Below are 21,637 nucleotides of genomic sequence, written 5' to 3' on the forward strand. Positions count from 1 at the left end.
ACGAAACATGGATCTATGCTTGTGTGTTTCCTTGTGGGTCTTAGAAGACGAGCCAAATCCAACGAAAGAAGCACTTCAAAGAAATGGTCGGCGGTTTCTTCGGTTAAACTGGTTATGTGGCGACTGTTCCGCCTGAACAACATAAGAGGTCAATTCCGAGTGGTACACCACAATTTGTTTGCCTGAAGTCTTCGGAAAAATTAAAAAAACGAGCAAGAGGAGACGGATCATTGTGCACCGTCACACATCGGCTCAAACCAGCGCATTTTTGACCGGCCAAAATATCGAATTGATGGGTTATCCGCCGTACAGCCCTGACTTGGCACCCAATGACTTCTTTTTATCACCGCACATCGAAAGAAAAGTGCGTGGTCATCGATTTTCGTCTTCAGAAGATGCTGTTCACGCACAAAATGTTTTGGACGTGTCTCAATAGGAGTGAAAAAGAGCTTCGACAATTGGTTTGTGCGCATACAAAGAGTATAAATCTTGCTGAATAATACTTAAAAAAAAACCACATTTCTTATGATAAATATTCACATTTTCATTATTAGGCCAGGAATATTTATAGGAACTATATCCTCCTATGGCTCTTATAAAAATAATCAAAAAACAAGGAAGAACGCTATAGTCGAGTACCTCGACTATCATATACCCGTTACTCAGCTAAACGGACCAAAGGGAAATGGAGATATGCAAGCAGCCAAGCGAGATTAAAATGCGCCACCTACCGGCGGTAGACAGATTTAAGCGTTATGGGTGTTAGACTGGGCGTGGAAAATTTTTGGATCAATCGATAGGTATTGACAAGACCAATACATTTCAGTTAAAATTTTGTATCTAGCATACAAATTGTGGGCGCCACAGGCTTGGGCGATTTGTGGGCGTTAGAGTGGGCGTGGCATATTCGCGTAACAAACTTGCGCTGCGTACAATGCTTCGGAATCTAAATCTGAGATCCCAATTCTTTATCTTTGATAGTTTCCGAGATATCCACGTTCATATTTACGATTTTTTGATTTTTGTGGGCGGTTTGTGGGCGTTAAAGTGGACGTGGCAAACTTTTTTTTGGGTCAATCGATAGATATTGATGAGAACAATTCCTTTCAGTTAAAATTTTTACTCTAGCATCACTGTAGGAGCCACAGTTTTGGGCGGTTTGTGGGCGTAAAAGTAGGCGAGGCACGCTGTTGAAATAAATTGCGCTGCGTAAGAAGCTTAGGAATCTGAATGCCAAATCTCAATAGCCTAGCTCTGATAGTTTCCGAGATCTTAGCGTTCATCCGGACAGACAGTCAGACAGACAGACGGACATGGCTAGATCGGCTCGGCTAGTGATCCTGATCAAGAATATATATACTTTATGGGGTCGGATACGCTTCCTTCTGCCTGTTACATACTTTTGGACGAATCTAGTATACCCTTTTACTCTACGAGTAACGGGTATAATAATTTTTAAAAAATGTATAAAAAGGTTTCTTTCGGTGTTTTTGGACTTAGAAATATTATTCTTTTAATATTCTAGAATTTCGAATTACATCTATTACAAATCCATAAGAGCGATAGTATAATACTACCCCTGTGTAAAGAATTTTTTTAATGTTTCAAATTTACGATTTTTATTTAATAAAAATATGACTACTATATCACATAGCTGCTGGTTAATTGCAGTATGACATAATCTTATTACTTCTGTAATTATTTTTTAGTATTCTTAAAATGGGAAAGCTTGTATATACATTGCTCCCATTGAAACGGTATATAGCTTATTTGCTTTTATTAAATTGTGTTTCTTACTTTGCTCCCAGTGACGATTTACAAACAGGGCCCATATCTTTCGTCTTTTTTGCCTTAGATAATTCTATACATTTTCCGTATGAACTAAAACAATTTAAAAATTTAAATTTATGATTTTTGAAACAGACACATTGCTGAACCTACTTTAGAAGCCAAGTATTGTTATCGCCGCTAGGTGGCGCCCTTAAATTTCGACTAGTTAAGTCGATCTAGCCATGCTCGTTAGTTGGTTAGTCTAGTTTGTACGGTTTTTGACATACAGTTAGGTATTGACAAATGTAAGGAATTTCAATATTCTCTGAAAAAATTATTAACTAGTATGTTTTTAAAATAAAATTCCAGGGCATTTATATTGGCGCGTTGCCTTCCGGACGGCGCCTCCTAGAGAATGGCAGGGGACAGTGGTCTTGATCATGCAAAAGTTTTCATTTTAACGTATTCGGGGGTACCACAAAATCGCCGAACAATCGGCATAAGTATCCTATGTTTATACATCTTAACTTTACACTGCTTAGTGCTGAAGTGATTTCTGTAGGCCCGTGAATAATTTAGTTATTCATACCTTTTAAAAAAAATATTTGAAAAAATAATAAAATCAATTTCAATTTGAACTGAAACAAGATAAGTAAATCTTAAATTGCGGGCTTTTCCCATGCAGTACAAATTTCCCATCCCATCCCAGTCTTACATTCGTCGATTTCTACAGCCTTTCTCAAGCCTCCAATGGGACTTATGGTTTTAAATGTCCTATCCGTGGCAACCCTGCAAACTTCCCGGCAAAATGAGTACCTTTCAGCAAATGTTTCAGAAGAAATGTTGTCGTCCCGAATAAAATTGCTTTCTAGTAGTGTCTGAAGCAATATGTAATGGTCGTATGAGCAGCAGCTAATGTGTGGCGACGTTTAAACGAAGTGTCCTCTGCAATCCTTTTTAATGCAGCTACACTAGCGACAAATCAATTTTCCTCAAATAAAATACTACATGTTTATACCCGTTACTCGTAAAGTAAAAGGGAACAATAAATTCGTCGGAAAGACCATAACGAACTCTAAACTCGTTCATCGTCGCCCCTCCATATCTTAGGAGTAGTTTCTTGGTCCTACCTCAAAGCATTTTTATTTTCGATTTCTATTGTTAGCCCCAGGGATAAAAAATGTTCAGAAAGTAGTAGTTTCCTGTTGCCGTGTGCTAGGGGAGAGCTTTTACGCTAAGTTTTATTTAAGCCTGCTCCAGTTCCAGTGGAATTTTCTCCTGTTTTTACGATATCAACAGACGCCGTACAGTCACTAAATTGTTAAATAATTTTACATTTTCAAAAATTGCCGATTTGTAGCTCATAATAAACTCAATGTAGCATACTCATTTATTCAGCAAAATTAAAGGGTGACAATATACCGTTATCCTTGTTGAAGCATTTTCAAAATATTATTTTGTAAACAAGTGTAATCTTATAAACTTTTCCTGGATTATCAAAGATATATCGCTAGGAATTGCAAAGCTGGAAGAAATTAGTTTCAAAGCTGGCTCATAAGCCATGATCCGGATAAACATGAAGACACCTGTTTCTTCCGTCATTGTGTAGTGACTTTAGTAGTGTATTTTTTTTTGGAATCGGAATGTTTTTGTTTCGCGGCAATGAATTCTAATTTATGAAATCATTGATGCCATTTGTTTAGAGATCAAATTTACCTGAGTTCCTAAATCGAGTAATGTTCTGAAGTTTTAATTTCTTAAGTCTTTAGTCTCTACTGCCTCATGTGTGGCTAGTAAGATGTTGTGGTCAGTAATGGCAGCGTGTACGGTAGCATAATGCGGATCTGTAGGTTCTCTTGGGCTTATTTCTAAATGCAACATCATAAATCGTCCGACCCTGATAGTCTTTGGTCTTGTGGTAGGTGCGTAAACAGCTAACACACAGTCGTTGATTTTGTATCCAACTTATTCACTCGGATAAAGCCTTAAATCGGAAGTCTCCGCTCCTGAATTCACATGAAGATACTTTTCCGCGTGTTAACGATACACCGCATATCTCGTTGTCATATAAATCAACCAGCGCTTTCCAGACTTGGGTATATTTTTATTAAGTTCTATTAACGTATAAGCCATTCTGCTTTATAGCGGGCATGTTTTTTCATGAACCATACATGAACAACAACCAAAGAACTGTCTCCATCTCAACAAATCTCCATACAATTTTAAGATGGTGATTCTTGGTAGTTGCATCAGTGCTGATTGTGGCTGAGGAGCTTGGCGCAGCCAGAGTGGGCTCTGCACTTCTTTTTTAACCCTCCCGTATGCTTCCCTTGCTTAACCCTTTTCTATTGGGTCTTCATACTCTTCATACATTTTCAAACGTAACTCTTGTTCTTGTGACCATTGAATGTTTAAACCTTTAAAGTCGCATAATACTTTAGCGCTCCTTTTGAGGACACAATTACCTTTCCTTGTCTTCGGCTTGGTACAGCTAGCCTTCTGTCACTAATTTCTGTACTAGAAAGCTGCCAGTTTCCGAACGACATTTGGGTGTTAATACTATTGCATCAGAGTTTCAAAAACTTCTTTAAGAGGTAGCATAAAGTATTCAAAAAAATCAAATTTACACTTTTAGAAAATCTTTAAAAAGATTTTACCGTTATGGGCGTGGCAAACTTTTTTCGATGGGTATCGACGAAACCAATACATTTCTGTTTACATATGTACATTTATTACATACATACATTTTATTTTAGCATCAAAGCTGTGGGCGCCGCAGTTTTGAGCGGATTTTTCGAGTTAGAGCGAGCGTGGCAAAATGGAAAAGGTATTGAGAAAGTCAATATTATTTTTTTTCTCGCATCAGCGTGGGTGGGCGGCTCACTTTGCTAACTTGCTCCGCAAAAAGATCCCTAGAATCTCCAGACAGAGGGACAGATGGATATGACTAGATCGACTGGGCTAGTAATCCTGATCAAAAATATATTTACCATATAGGGTCTGAAACGATTGCTTTTACCTGATACATACTTTCCGACTAATCTATATAAATTTATATATACGTTTTTAAACTATCAGTAACGGTTATCAATAATGGAGGTACCAGAGCTGGTGGAGTATGGGATAGTGGCAAATTTTTTCTTAGAAAAGCTTAATATATCGAAATAAAATGGTGTCATGCATGCATAAAATTTCTGTTGCCCTGTGTTGTTATTAATTTAATTTTGTTCAGTTATTTAAACTTTTAAACTCATCAACAGATTAATCTTTTGTTTTTTCACTAGGGCCTACGAAAAAATAAAGTTCGTCACAAGAGATGCAACATTTTTATTTTAGCAATGATCATACACAAGCATTAGTTTTGAGTAAAATAAAATAAAAAACCTATAGTTACTTATATTGATTATGGTCCTTGCTTTTAAAAAATTATTTTTTTTTACTTTTTAGTCTGCCTTTCATGACGCAAAAGTGCCAAACTGGTTTCACAAAAGCTGTTTTCTTAAAAATCAACGTCCTGGATCTGTGGGAGACATACAGAATTTTGAAAATCTTCGATTTACTGATCAAAAAGAATTGACTGATCTTATTGGTAAGCTCGTTTACTTTTTTACTTGAATAAGAAACTTTATAATATTTACATAGGAAATATAGAGGGAATTATACATTCGAAATCTGGGAAAAAACGATCCAAATCCGCTAACCTGGTACGGAAAGATTTTGGAATCGAATATGCAAAATCTAGCCGGTCTACATGCCGCGGATGTGAACAAAAAATAAATAAAGATCAAGTTCGCTTACGTAAAACTGTGTATGATACTGAAGTTGGAATGAAGTATGGTGGCCAGCCTCTGTGGCATCATTTAGACTGCTTTGCGCAATTGCGATCTGAGCTTGGCTGGTATGATTCCGGAGAAAATATGCTTGGCTTTACAAGCTTAACGAGTGATGATCAAAAGGAAGTTAAAAACATTCTGCCGTAAGTATGTATGCCAAAAAGTTGCACCCTAGCTTAAAATTAAAATCAGGTCTGTAAGGTCCATTAAAATATTTTGTATTGAAGATTATTTCGTAAATCAACATCGAACCTAGGGGCAAAACGGGATCACGACTAGCTGGATGATGAACAATAGAGAAAGCAAGTCGGTAGGTTTTCTCTGCAAAATGAAAATACACAGTCCAACTTTCAAAACCTTAATCTTCCAAATACTAAATTCGAGATACTAAGATCGAGAACCAACAAGGAAGAACGCAATAAACGAGTACCTCGACTATCAGATACCCGTTACTCAGCTTAAGGGACCAAAGAAAAATGGAGATATGCAAGCAGCAAAGCGAGATTGAAATGCGCCACCTACCGGCGATCTCAATATATGGTTATGTGGGCGGTAGACTGATTTAAGCGTTATGGGCGTTAGAGTGGGCGTGGCAAATTTTTTTTGGGTCAATCGATAGGTATTGACGAGACTAATAAATGTCAGTTAACATTTTGTATCTTGTGGGCGCCACAGGCCTAGGCGGCTTGTGGACGTTAGAGTGGGCGTGGCATATTCGCGTAACAATCTTGCGCTGCGTACGAGGCTACGGAATCTAAATTCTCTATCTTTGATAGTTTCCGAGATATCCGCGTTTCTATTAACGATGTTTTGAAGTTTGTAGGCGTTGAAGTGGGCGTGGCACCCTGCTGAAACAAACTTGCGCTGTGTAAGAAGCTCAGGAATCTGCATGCCAAATCCCAATATCCTAGCTCTTGTTACGCTCGTTACTCTACGAGTAACGGGTATAAAAATTGCTTTCTTTTTAGTATAAAAAATTTTAAACAACTAGCTTGTAATTATCGCACCACTAAGTTAAACCAGATAAAAAAATAAAAAAGTCCTCATAAAAACCAGGAAACGAAAATAACTTATTTTTGTTACGACGAATAAAAGTTTCAACTATTTATATTTGATCTCATTAAGTTCTCGTTATTCTACGAGATTTATATACAAAAACCTTGTCAAATAAAAGTTATTTCTTAAATTGCAAAAAAAATAATATCCAACATTAACAAACTTGACTCTCAAAGTGAACGGTCATCTTTTTTTCTGCGCTCCGATGTTTTATTTGTTTTTGTGTTTGCCTAGGACGGCCTAAATAAAATTGTTTAATATTCGGTCCTTAAATTGATAAGGATCACTTTCGTTCGCTTCCCGAGTGAATTTTTTTTTCTATTCTGTGCAAATTCTGAGTAAATCCAATTTGAATTTTGTGTTCTGTTTTTTTGTTTTTGTGATTTATATTGCATTGTACGTTGTCTGTAGTGCTTTTTTGTGTTGTTGTTTTCTGCATGCACATCAACTGCATTACGCTCCCGCTCTTCCGCATACGCTTTCTCTAAATTTTGTTTATGTGATTTCTATTATTTTCTTTTGTACGCTGACCGTCGTAGCTACTGTTCTGCCTGGTGTTGTTGTTTTTGCATGCGCATCAACTGCATTATGTTTCCGCTTTCTCGCACTCCCTCTCTTAACTTTTTTTTTCTGTTTCCCTTAATCAAAAGCTAACGCGTGCAGAGTTTGTGCTCTTTCCGCACTTTTAACTGTTTGCTTGAAATTTTGGAACTTTGTATTCCTCTGGTACAGTGGTCCGAATAACACTAACTATGGATACTTTTGTCTGCTCTATTAAAAAATGCCACCAGTTAAGCAGAGCTGGCCAGTCAAAACTGCCGTCCATACCAAGAGTGCCGGGTATACCGGTCGAACTAGTGTTGACCTGGCTAAGGGTCTTAACATATTATATTGTTGTGACCCTTGTCTAGAAGTTGCGCACGAGATAAGATCTTTTATGCGCCATACTAGAGGTGGCTTAAAGGGAGTAATTGATAGCTTCGATGTAGCTAGAGATATTATTCGCCGTGCAGATGAGTTACCCTTAGCGCTGGATTCAAAATTTAATGGCCTCGAGCTATTGGATGGGTCTCCAAAGCGTAAAAAAGTCGTAGGCAGCCTAGTGAGAACACTCCGCGACCCCCGGAAAGTGACGAGCAGCGGTCGATCACAACAAATCCGCAAATGTTACTAAGATCAGCAGCTAAAAAAGATATAGACAAACTGCAATCTGAATCGTCTGCAATTGACTCAACAGTTGCTACTTCACTAAATATCGTGACTTCGTCAGTTAATACTGAGCCTAACATAACGGTTGGCTCTGCAGAAACACAATCTGCCGCACCAAAACCCTTATCAGTGGTTCTGAAAAAAAACAAGTATAAAACTAAAAACTAGCTTATCCCTTATCAAAATACCAGAGGCTTGCGTAGCTAACTAAATGGATCTTAGCCAGTTTTCTTTTGCATCTCATATTATTGATTTCACTGAGACCTGATTAAAACCGGAGATCCTAAACTTCGAAATTTTTTCTGGTAAGTACACCATTTATAGACATGATCGACCATCAAGGCTTGGAAGTGGAGTCTTAATTGCCGTGGACTCTACCCTCAAGTCGTGAGAGATACTTGTTGAGGAATTCTATAATTATAAATTCGTATGTGTAAAGCTGTCGATCCCACAAGCTCATACATTCCGCCTCCATCTGAGTTACCGGAGTATTTAAATCATCTTTTTGCTATACAGGCAGTCTCAAAAAAGCTGTAGTTCTGGGAGACTTTAATATACCTGGAATTACGTGGACTGCGGACTGCGTGTTTCTGTCCAAAGTAGGACCACTTACTCAACCCGAAGATCCATATCATCCTGCTTTCGAGGTCTCAATCAACAGTTAGTAGAAAAATCAGAGAAGTCAACTAAGCGATTACATTGTTTCCGTAAGGCTGACTTTCAGCGGCTAAAACTTTATATATCAGGCTTTGATTGGTCCGATCTCTACTCATTCCAAAATATGGATGATGCTATAAATATTTTCTATAGTACATTAAATTCGTTTTTCAATTCTTGTGTTCCGTTATACTATCCGTCAGCCTCCAACAAGCCCCCTTGGTTCAGTAAAGAGTTGAAGTACCTAATAAAAAGAAGTCCAGATTTTATAGGAATCTATTTATTCTAGATGCTTAAGTGCTCGGTCTAGTTTTACCGTGCTTAACTCTGTGTTACAAAAACTATTTAAAGCGTTGTAAAGTTCAATTCTCTCAAAATCCGAGAAAGTTTTATAATTTTGTTAACACTAAGCGTAAGTGCACGAGTTATCCTTCCTCGTTATATTTTTAAAATATTACCGCAACAACTGATCACGCAATAGCCGATCTTTTTGCCAAGTTTTTTCAAAAGACATATTCTACTTTATCTTATTCTTCACAATTTTGTTCTTACACTGCATCCAGGTCAAATTTAATATGTTGTCCCACCTTAAATGAAAGCTCTTTGCTTGTTGATTTTCATCGTATCAAGCCTGTATATTCACCTGGTCCTGATGGAATTCCGTGTTTAGGTATTGCGCGGAGACCTTATGCAAGCCCCTTCTCAAATTATTTATCTTATCCTTTGATTCTTCACAATTTCCCAATATGTGGAAGGTATCGTTTGTAATTCCTCTCCACAAGAAGGGTAGCAAAGTGGAAGCATTTTATTATAGAGGTATCTTTAAATTGTCAGCGATCCCAAAGCTCTTTGAAAATATTATTACTCCCCACTTGCAGCACCTCTGTAGGTCAGTTATATCTCCGTGTCAACACGGGTTTATGAAACGTAGATCAACAATCACAAACATTTTGGAACTTACATCATTTGTAATAAGGGATTTAAAAATCATCTTCAAACAGACACCATTTACACAGACTTTAGTAAAGTATTTGACTCTGTTAATCACGTTCCTTGGTTAGAAAACTGGAATTATTAGGGTTCCCTGTTGATCTTTTAAAATGGATCTTAAGTTATCTGAATTGAAAAACACAGAGTATTTTTTACAAATTCTTTCTCTTGTATACTCCAAATTACGTCTGGTGTCCTACAAGGGAGCCACCTGGAGCCGCTACTTTTAACTTTATTTATAAATGACCTCCCCTCAGTTATAACTCATTCTCGTGTACTAATGTACGCAGATGAAGTTAAATTATGCATGTAGTACAAGGATACTTCTTGACAGTTCAACTTACAATCCAACTCTAGTCTGGAGTCCTCAATACGGAATTCATGATGATCGTATCGAATCTGTACAGAAGAACTTTATGCTATTTGCTTTAAGACTCCTAAACTGGGATGCAAGCCTGATTTTACCTTCTTATTATAGTAAATTACTCCTAATTAACTTACCCTCCCTAGCCAACCGCAGAACGATGCTTGGAACAGTTTTTATTTATAACCTTATTTGAGGCGAAATTGATAGCCCCGACTTGGTTATCCAGCTAAACTTTTCTGTTCCATGCAGATTGACAAGAAATTACATTCCCCTAATTTTAAATCATTGTAGATCCAACTATGACTTGCATGAACCTTTCTGACTATAATAGACTTTATCCTATTATCTCAAAATCGGACTTTCTGCTTCTCTTTATTATTAATTTTCTAGCACAAATTTAGATCATTTTTTTTTTCGTCGATCTCGCGAATTCGTGCCAGACGACACACGGCAGCGCCGCTCGGTCGGTTGGCGGAAGGTGTGGCCGTGGGATCCCGCGCGGAAAAAGAAAGAAAATTAACAATAATGAGGAAATTTAACAATTTTATAACAAGGACAGTACTAACTATTGTCTCAAGACGCGGGTTTGAAGACGTCCTCCTGCCCAAAGATCGCCAGGTATCGACGCTTCAGTTTCCTTCTGGTTGTTGGATTAGCCAAGGATGCTGCTAGTTGGTTGGTGTGGGCTAGTAGACTGTCATAACATCAGCTAGAATGCATATTGATTTGCCCACTCACCGTGAGGATGTGAAGATCGCTAGCCAGGACCTCGCGTCTTACATACCACGGACCCTCATGACATTTGAGTCTGAAGCGGTACCCCATATTTGTATGCAGTATGTCATTGAAGGAACCACAATCGACTTGTACAGCAATATCTTTTTGCTGAGGCTTAGTTTGCTTGTTGCTTTCAGCATCCAATTTAGTTTTCGAAGCTAAGCGCGACATTTTGACGTTACCTTCGTTATGTGCTGCCTCCATGTAAGTTGTTTGTCCAATATCAAACCCAAGTACTAATCCTGTGGAGATTGCGGTATAAATGTGTCCTGAAATTTTACTGTAGGAGGATTTGACTTCCAAGAGAGAATTTGCATTGCTGAGACTTATGCCCGTTTATGGAGGTGTTCTATCTACTGGTCCATTCGCCATACAGGTCCAAGTTTAGAGTGATTTGACTCGCTTTAATGTGCTGTGTTACCCGATGGGCTTGCATTGGCGTACCATGGTCACTTCTAAAGCCAAACTGGTGGTCTGGAATGGAATTCTGTACCCTTCCTACTGCTATCATTCTGCTAAGGAATGTTCTCTCCAATATTTTAGAGAAAGTGGGCAGCAAACTTATTGGCCGCTAGGACGCAAGAAGGTTTACGTGGTTCATCGAAATCGCAGCACACTTCCACTGTATTCTGAAATGGTGGATACGTAATATGGTGTTGAAAAGGAAAACTAAAAATGGTATTCCCTTCTTAGGTAAAGCCTTGGCAGTTCTGCTGTAACTGGAGCCTTACTGTGTTGCAACTTGCGTATTTAAAGACAAACCTCTTCCGGACTCACATTTAGGAATGCTATTGTTTCATGGACGTCTTCAGACCTAGCTACATAGATTGAATGGCTAAAAGCGCCCTTCCAATTTCGCAGCACGCTTTATTGGAATTCGGCGAGGGGGCAATAGTTTTATATTCCTTGTTGTTGTTAAATCCATACGACTTTGTGGGATCAGCACTGCGCGACAAATCGGCAAAGTTAAGATCGTCCTCAGCACGACAATATTCTCTTTTGTCAGCAGGTTCTCGAGAGTGCATTAATCTGCGATGTTATATCCTTTTCAACCTCTCCAGAAACAGAAACCTGAGGCCGGTTTTAAAAGGGCATTGAGTGGAGCAGATGGGCTGTTTGGGCTTTGGCCATTAGGAATGTTCAGATGCATGATGAGGTTGACTAAACCGTTAATCGCTTCCTGAATCTGCGGTATATATTTGCGTTCTGAGACATATGCACGTCTTACGGGAAAGCTTATAAGCGGAAACTCTGTTCGGTGTTATTAATGGGATGTGCTCCGAACTTAGTTCAAGAACTTCCGAGATGGTTAGAAAACCACGAACCACTTAAAAGCTGTTCATAGTCGTTAGCTTTGTGATGAGAGTTATGGGGACAATATATAGTCGCGATGACTATTTCCTCTTGGTCAGTTTTAATTTTAACTGCAACACACCGAGACGTTTGGTGTTCCACACTCAAGAACTGGTAGTATTAAAGGCACGATTTGATAATAATGGCAGATCCTCCGCGATGGCGATCGGCAGGATGATTTGACTATTGAACGTCATATCCTCTTAGCTGGTTGTTTTAAAAAAAGTTCCATCTCGATTGCCTTGTTGGTCCAGCCTTCGACGTTTCACACACCGATTTTGAGTTCAATTTGACTAACGTTTGGGCTGTAAAAGCAGTGTGGAGACCCGCGACTGCTTGTGCAGATCCTAGCGCTATTTGGTGTAAAAGGTTGACATCATTGAGCATTATGTCCAACCGAGCAACGAGGTCAGCCAGTTTTTCTTCAGATCGTATATACATTGGTTCTTGTCTATTACAATGCTAATAATTTTGCTCCTGGAAGGACTGTTGCTGGTGAATTTGCTGTTGGTGAGTCTCTGGGTGTTGTTGGTTTAGGGCTGCCTTCTGTATTGTTCGTAGCTGTGAGCGAGGGTGATCCTTTATCGTATGTTGCTCGTTAGGCTTCCTATTGTTTGTTTCCGGGGCGGGAATTGGTTCTGACGCTGGTTCGAATGTTGCTGCAACTGGGGTTGGCCAACCTGTTGAGTTTTGAGTCGGGAATCACCAATGGTGACATTTGCGTACAACGGAGCTTCCACGGCATTACATCGAATTGTCGACCTGTTTCGATTTTAGGGGGAGAGAGTTACCCTGGGAAGGAAGATTTTTTCGAGGTCTTACTGTCTGCTGGTAGACAATACAGCCCTTATAATTTTCTGCGTGATTTTCTCCACAATTAACACATTTGACAAGCATTGATGGCGATTTGTAAGGTAATTCGACTTGAACACGCTGGTCATAGAGACTTAATTTCGTGAATATCCTTGTTGGTAGAAGATGGACCTAGATGTACTTTGTTTTGTCGAAAGAGCTTTTTGGCATGTTAATGCGACTGGATCTGCAGCAAGGATCGAAACGGAATTGTTTGGCTGGCATTTTAGAACGATCTTATCTGTAGATCGGATATGACCGTTCAGATTCTCGCATTTATTAATCACAATTGGCGGTGGCTTGTGATTCGGTGGGTGCTTGGCAATATTGTCTTGGCTATTGTTACTGATATTATAGTTTTTGTTATTGTTACTACTGTTGTTGGTGATACTGTTGCTGCGATCGACGTTGTTGTTGTTGCTGCTGCTACCATGGCCTAAGCTGGTGCTGGTTCTGTTTCGTGGCTGTTCCTCATCTGGCTAGCTGTTTGATAAACGTTTAAATGTTCATCTGTTGTGTCCTTGTCCGAAAGTTCTGTTAAACATGAATTCGAATTTGTGTTCGAACTTGAATTCGAAATAGCTGTTAATTGCGAGATCAAAAATTGTAACTGTTGCCTCTAGAGTTCCGATTCACTTATTTTCGCGATACAACAACGCTAACGGAGCACTGAGCACTGTCACTGCAGCTTTAGCTGCCGGGCTTACAAAAGCAAATTGTTTTGCCACAGGGGTGGTCTTGTCCATAGAATCTGCAAAGTTTGAAGTGAATTTTTTTTTATTATTTATTGTTAAAAAAGACAAAAACGGTTTTGATAGAGAATTGGGGGGTCAAAAATGGTTTAACAAGGAAGAAATCAAGTTTTCTGTTTATATCAGTTGATTTATTTTTTGGAGTCTATCGACACAGTTTATCGATATCGACCTTGAATTTATTCATTGTCAGATGCATCTTTATATATTATACATACTTACCGTGGTCAGTGTAACTTGGTAAAAATCTTTTTAAAATACCCAACAGCGCAATTAACATACCTACACTATTTGTATATCTTTATGAACCACAAACCCGTCATAACACGAACTTTAGTTTAATTTGTCACGCAAAATAATAAAACTGAGAGTATAATTATACCCGTACTCGTAGAGTAAAAGGGTATGTTAGGTTCGTCGGAAAGTATGTAGATTTGTTGTTACGTGGGCATATTAGTGCCCACCATTTGCCGGCATAAGCTACGTCGTATTCGGGTCGTGGGATCTTGGTAAGCCTTTCTCCTCTCCAACATAACGAGAATAAATTTTTAAAGTGCCTGGAAAATAATATGAGTTTATAAAGTTCTTCAGTCGTCAGTCCACACTGTCCCACAAGCTTAGCTCTCGCTTGATCGCAATACGATCGGGCTGTGTTTTGGCCATATTCCCTCCCCTTCACACATTCGAGTGCCAATGGATCGTCGCGGGCTACGCAATACGATCGCCTATTGTCAAGATTGTCCGTCGAAAGTTATGTCATTGTTCTTGACCTACTCCACTTCTCGCGTCAGCACTCCCCCCTTAATAAAGCCCTTGTTTTTGATATTCTTTTACATTATAAATTTATTAGGTAATATTTATATTAGCGTGCACCAGGAGGAGTTCAACGATGAGCTTCATGGTCTTATTAACATCTTGAATATCATCTTGGTGGTCAACGATCTCCATTGTGTTAATCACATTGGCGGTGCTGCCGGCCACTTTGGACGTTTTGCTGCCCATCTTGGGGTCCTTAGGCCATACGCTTGGTTCACCAGTTCTCTTCGTCCTTCGGAGTTTGCAGGTGGACTTCCTTTAGGATGCGGTCGATCGCAGGACCTGTAATTAGGACTTTCTCCCGGGGTGAAGTTGACCCTAGGAAAACGGTCAAGACATCCTTCTGGACACCAGTCTTCTTTCAGTCGTGGTCTGTGTTGATGGGAGTTGTACTTCTAAACTACTGTCAGGGAGATCAGGACAAATTCTGTCTATCTTCTCTATTTGGTCTTTTATACCGGACTAGAGCTTTCGCTAGCCCCCCATAATGGATGAATTAACTAGGTGTTCCCACCTAGGGGTACTGTTTCTCTATTTCCCCTATCTTAGGAGTCAACGGCCGGCTGGTGCACTTTGCCACCTACTGGAGTATGGTTACGAGTAGGTCGATCGTGGTCGTTCTTCTGGCCATGCGACACCCGTAAGTTGTCGAATTGTATTGCTGGTTTGCCCTTATCAATCTGAGTGTGGTTAGTCATTAGCGGCCCCTACCCTCAACTTAAGACAGTTAATCTTTGTATGGGGAGGGCTTACGTAACAGGCTCGAAGTGATCGATGCGGCTACGCATGGAATGACTTCGCAAAAGAAATCTTCGTACGGCCATTCCTCTATTTCTTCTTCTTCTCCTTTTTTTTTCTCTTAGGCGCCCATTTACGTGTGGCTTCGACCCTTTACTTTAACCCAGTCTCAGATGAGCTATTTGGGCTTATTATTTTATTGTGTTATTATTGTATCTGTTTATTGATATATATTTATTTTTAAATAATTAAATAATGTTATATTATTAAATAATATTATTGCTGAAAAAGAAAAGATTTCCGGCCTCGCACGGAAACATACATACATACATATTTATACCTGTAAACAAAAGATATGGCTCATAATGATATATGATATGGCTTAAATGAAAATAATATAAAAAAAAAATGCAGAAGTGTGTAAAAGCTGAAAATGTTTAGAATAAAATTGCTTAAGAGGGTATATTAGATTCGTCGGAAAGTAGGTAACAGGTAGATGGAAGCGTTTCCGAGCCGCGTCGATCTAGCCATGTCCGTCTGTCTGTCAGTCCGTATGAAATCTGAGATCTCGGAAAGTACAAAATCTAGAAAGTTGGGACTTGGCATGTAGATTCCTGAGCTTCAAACGCCCTAAACTGTGGCTCCTACAGTTTTTATGGTAGAATACAAATTTTAACTGAAATGTATTGTTCTCATCAATACCGATCGATTGACCTAAAAAAAGTTTGTAACGGCCACAAACTTAAAAAAAACGTTAATATGAACGCTGATATCTCGGAAACCGTAGCCTTCTACGCAGCGCAAGTTTTCTACGCGAATATGTCACGCCCACTCTAAAACCCACAACCCGCCCAAGCCAGTGGCGCTTACAATTTTCATGTTAGCAAAAAATTAAAAATAAAATGTGTTTGTCTACTAAAGCCCACAAACCGCCTAAAATTGTGGCTCCTACAGTTTTGATGCTAGAATAAAAATCTTAACTGAAATGTATTGTTCTCATCAATACCTATCTAGGTAATACCTTAACGCCCACAAACCGCCCACAAACTTCCAAAAATCGTAAATAGAAACGCGGATATCTCGAAAACTATAAAAGATGGAGAATTGAGATATCAGATTTAGATTCCGTAGATTTGTACGCAGCGCAGGTTTGTTGCTCGAATATGCCACGCCCACAAACCACCCAAGTCGGTGGCGCCCACAATTTTCAAGCTAGATATAAAATTTTAACTGAAACAAAAAAAGTTTGCCACGCCCACGCTAACGCCCACAAACCGCCCAAACCTGTGGCGCCCACAATTTTCATGCTAGAAACAAAATTTTAACTTAAGTTTATTAGTCTCGCCAATACCTATCGACTGACCCAAAAAAAAGTCCGCCACGCCCACTCTAACGCCCATAACGCTTAAGTCCGCCCACATAACCATATATTAAGATCCATGGTAGTTGGCGCATTCCAAACTCGCTTTGCTGCTCGCATATCTCCATCTCCCTTTGGTCCCTTTAGCTGAGTAACGGGAATCTGATAGTCGAGGTACTCGACAACAGCGTTCTTTCTTGTTGGAGACTAGATTTTGCAAATATCTTTTAAAGCAGCGAAATTGTATCCAATTTAAGGTTAAAAAAAGCGCCCAAAAAAATTATAGACGCTTTATTTATTGTGTTAATTGTGTTAATTTGCTTGGAAAATCGTATCGTACAATATTACTTTATTTCTCTAAATTGGATCGGTTTTTTTTAGCGCTTTTAGCCCCATTTTTGTGGCTTTATTTTTCGAGCTCTACCAATGCTTTTTATTTGTAGTCGACTACGTCGCGGCGGGGTTTTCTATTACTTAAAAAAAGATTTTGGTTGTTTTTATGCACTTCAATCTGATTTTTATCTATAAGATGAATAAGATGCATTAGAGGTCCAATTCCAAAAGGAGGTCTGCCGTCTGGGGTCACAATTTCAACAATCGATGGAACTATTAACTCATAAATGATGAGTCTTAATCCTAATTTTAATTTTTTCCAAATTTTTCAATGTTTCTGAGTGATTTGAGGTCAAATGTCGTATACGATTTTCTATAAGCTTTCCAGTCAGCTGCATGTCACATACATTTTAGATGGATTTTTCAAATGTACTCCCATTTTAATAAGAATAAACACGCATGGCATAAGAAAATGCGACTGAAGCAGAATTGATGTGTGCTGAGACGAACAGGTTACACACTCGCATAAACACACAAAAGACTATTTTGCCTAAAGTGTCCGAACAAAGTAGTCAGTAGGAGACTGAACCAAACGGAACAACAAAAAAGGGTTGTCCTGTGAGCGTAACAAATGTTAAGCAAATAAACTCCCAGTTATTATAGAGATTGGTAATGACTGCGTTTGTTCTGTGTTCTGTTGTCCTGTATACAATCTACATCTCCGAACTTCCTTCACGAAAAAGCAGAAATGTTCTGGCTTATGGAGATGACACTGTGTTTCTGACGACGAGTGCTCTGAGGCTACAGACATGGTCCAGGACATGTTAAACGAATTCATAGCCTAGGCGTTCAGAAGGAATGCTGCTGTTAATCCTGCCAAGTCACAGCATGCTACCTTTTTATTGAACAGGCTGAACAGAAGATGTCTAAAATCATTGCACCAATCAGACAATTAGATACCTGTACGAATGCAAGTTATCAAACCCCTTTAACTGTTCCACTCATGCAACTAATAATCAATTTTTGAAATTCAATCTCAGCGATATTGCCTTTGCCTTCAGCGATGTTGACTTTGCCTTTGTTTAAGATTTGGCTGTCCTGCTAGGATAAATATACCGATCTTAAAGTAAACACAATCATCATTCAGATCATATTGCGTTCCAACTTTCAATCAAATTGCATCGATCTGCATAAGTTCATTTCAGATTTTAGAATTAAAAAGTCAGTCTATTTCGGATTAAAGCCCCGATCGGTCATACAAAAAATTAGATCGCAAAAGGGTCTTGATAAAATGGAGTGAACAGTTTTGTCGGGTGCACTGTAAAGCGACCTGGACAGTTGTGTCGGGTGCACTGCAAGTCACAGTGAATGACAATGTTAAGCTTACAGCGGATCAGGTTGTAATCTTGAATTGTGCTGGTAAACTACCCGAAAAGCTGGTAGCGTTTTTTATTTCTTTTCGAATTTTTTAGAATCGTACAACTGAATTGTATTTCATTCATATTTCATCATGAAGTAATTTGAGAACATTAAATCCATCCAACGTACCGATTCATAAATTTGTGAAAAGGAAAAGTCCCCTGAGCAGTCTTATGCTCATCTATGAAAAAACTGTAGCAAAGAAGTTTCACATTTTTGGTGACCCATGAGGGGAATCTTTTTATAACAAAGTCTGACGGTGATGGTTAAGTTGTGCTCCAGTTGCTTAATTTGAGAAAAGGAGAAAAGTGTGATATTCTAACCTAAACTAGAACATGCCGAAGGTCATCCGATCTGAACTGGAACGACGAGCACAAAGAGGACAACGATTGCCTGGAAAATACATAGCGGGGGGCGAAACGACGAGCACAAAGATGGCGATAACGAAATAGCGGCGTCCTTCCAGCAACATACATCGGAAAACCTCGCACGTCGAGCAAATAGTTGAGTGTTTATTATGGGCACATTGTTGTTTTTTTGGCGATCAGAGCGAGTGCATCTACAACCATAAAGTATGGTGGACGACATGCTGGCAAAATCGACGACAGCTGCAACTGCACCAATATTGTGCTACGACTACAAAATCTACATCGAAATTTTAAGAAGGATTGGGCGGAGCGTAAAAAAGCTCCCAGCAACTGTTCAATCTTGGGAGTACAATCTTAAAAAATCAGTCAACATTCCAACGTTCTCCGAACTGGAGACCTTTCTCAACAACCGGCTCGTCAGTATCGAGATCTAGGAAAATCGATACTCACTGGTACCACGCCTCATCAATCGACGCCACGGACTCGCAGCATACCTGCCAACAGCTCCGTGTATAGGGATAATAGTTTTTATACTAGGACCGGTACAGTAGCACCACCACTGTGTTGCTTGCACTGTGGAGGGCCTCATACTGCGTCGCTACCGAGCATAAGGATTCCTTTGCCCGGAAGTCCATCGTAGACGGATGCAAAACCTGTCTTAACTGGCTCAGCAACGCGCATACATTAACGCAATGCCTGAGCAGTCGAAATTGCATACAATGTGGTCAAAGACACCATACTCTCTTACACTTTTCTCAACACACTGCGAACACGACTATGTCACCGGGAAGCTCTTCCACCGGTACAGACCATAACTCTCATTCCAATGAACTTCCGCCGTCTGCAGCTCCAGTCTCGTCGATAGGGATACATACAACTCAACTCGCAGCCACAAACGCATTGCATCAATTGACTCGGCCTATGCTCCTCGCGACTGCACTCGTAATAACAACAGAAATGGACAATCTACGGTTATCCGTGCCTCCGAACGCGGAGTACAAGCCCCTACAAAGATCCTACATTTTTACAATCACGCTGAATCGACCTACTGCTGGGGGTAGCTGTAATCTTGCAATTCATTCTTTCAGAAATATACAAAGTATTAAAGGATCACCCAACGAACGCACCTCGGCTGGATCGTTTTTTAAGTTACCAAAATGGCTGCACCAACTGTGACGAAAAAATCGAATCATATGCACTGAGAAACACTAGTGCAAAAATTCTTTGACGCAAAACAAATAGTTGACCTCAAACAACTTACATCAGAGGAAAAGTGGTGTGAGGATCACCGCACCCACGTTCGACAGGCAAATGGGAAATACGAAACGTCTTTTCGTCCCATTGATGACTATAGGCAAGCCGCGACGGATCGCTCTAAATCGCTTTCAAATGCTTGACCAAAGGTGACCAAAAAAAGAAAAGCAGCTATGTTCGCAACGAAGGGAGACCGGCATTGACTGTCGATCTTGCACCTTACCTCATCACGTCGTATTTAAGGAGTACAGCGTAACCAACAAAGACAGAGTCGTTTACGACGCCTCAAGCAAGACTTCTAATGGGAAATCTCTTAGTGACATAATTTGCCCTGGCCCAGCCCTATAAGACGATCTGCCTGGAGTTATTTTAAACTGGCGCACCCATCAGTTTGTGTTTGTTGCCGATATTTAGCGAATGTACAGATGTATTGAGATGCATTCGGAGGATGCTCAACACCAACGTATTCTATGGCGCGACAATCAACACCAGGTTTCTGAGTACTGCCTGAACATGGTCACATTTAAGACGGCATTCGCACCCTATACCGTCATCAGAGTATTACAACTAGAAAAAGATGATCGCGAAAGATACCCATTAGCCAAAAATGTCCTCAAGATTAAGATACATGTTGACGATGTTCAAAGTGGTCATTCAACCATCGAAGGAGCATTAGAAATTCGCGATCAAGGAATAGAGGAATGAGCTGCCAATAACCCTTCACTCTTACATGGTATACCAACCTTATTAAATCAGACAATTTTTGAATTTGACATTCAGGACCCCATAAGAAATTAGGATTATATTGGCACCCTCACTTCGATTACTACGATTTTAGAATTAAATTTAAACTTGTGTGAACTTATGTGGTTACATACACTAACCGTTCGTAATCGTTGGATTCATCGCTCCAATTATCACCACAGCGAAGGGCATTTTAATGGCGGAGACTCGCCACCGCTACATTGGGACGAAACAATCACAGGACCGCTTGTAGACCGCTGAAGCACTATTTCACAAATTTACCCGAGATTGGGCGCATACCACGATGGATTGGGTTTAAGAGCAAGGATATCGACACTCTACCAGCAGAACAGAGTAACGACACCGTCCAACAATGACCATCCTTCGCTTAGATCTTTCAGGTGCGGTCCCAGCAGCCACTTAGGCAAAATGGATCTTAACTTAACTGCGCACGAATAAGCATCCAATTGCAAAATTTTTCTGGTTGGATGCGACCATCGTTTTATTTTGGGTGAACGGTGAACCATCACGATGGCAGACATTCGTCTCCAATCGAGTTGGACAGATTCTCGAAGTCAGCAAGTTAAGCTACGTGTCCACCTCAACCAATCCGGCTGCTGTGCTACACGAGGTCTTACTCCCCAGGAATAAGCCACACATCCGCTTTGGTGGCATGACCCTCCATGCGGGGTTATTTTCAAACAACGACATCGATAAAACCACAACCGAGGAAAGATCAACAATGCGGATGCACACTACGCAGATTTCGGACTCTTCAGAGAATTTTACCTCATTCTCTCATTCTATGACAAGGTTTTGGCCGTCACAGCATACATTTTCAGATTCATCTACAACGAACAACGAAAATCAGAGCAACGGTATGTCGGTCCTCTCACCATAAAGAAATTGAGAAACGTGATCGTACGGATCGTCTAAAGGGAAGTTAACGGCACGGATATATCTTTATTGCCTAACAAGAAAGTATTACC

General features: G+C 39.8%; 1 protein-coding gene across 7 annotated transcripts in view; it reads left to right on the forward strand.

Moving 5' to 3' along the window:
• LOC119553225 (poly [ADP-ribose] polymerase) overlaps window positions 1-21,637 on the forward strand; it is an 88,431-nt gene that overhangs the window by 14,548 nt on the left and 52,246 nt on the right. For 3 of the 7 annotated variants that reach the window (XM_037863485.1, XM_037863488.1, XM_037863492.1), the window contains exons 2-3: window positions 5,218-5,359; window positions 5,413-5,746. The exons of 1 other annotated variant lie outside the window; for it this stretch is intronic. In XM_037863485.1, the coding sequence (XP_037719413.1) occupies window positions 5,218-5,359; window positions 5,413-5,746 (476 nt within the window). Of the gene's footprint in view, window positions 1-5,217; window positions 5,360-5,412; window positions 5,751-5,830; window positions 5,914-21,637 lie in introns of those variants that run through there. 3 more of the 7 variants (XM_037863493.1, XM_037863486.1, XM_037863489.1) reach the window with 3 other exon arrangements.

This window comes from Drosophila subpulchrella, chromosome 3L, assembly GCF_014743375.2.
Source record: "Drosophila subpulchrella strain 33 F10 #4 breed RU33 chromosome 3L, RU_Dsub_v1.1 Primary Assembly, whole genome shotgun sequence".
Lineage (NCBI taxonomy): Eukaryota > Metazoa > Arthropoda > Insecta > Diptera > Drosophilidae > Drosophila > Drosophila subpulchrella.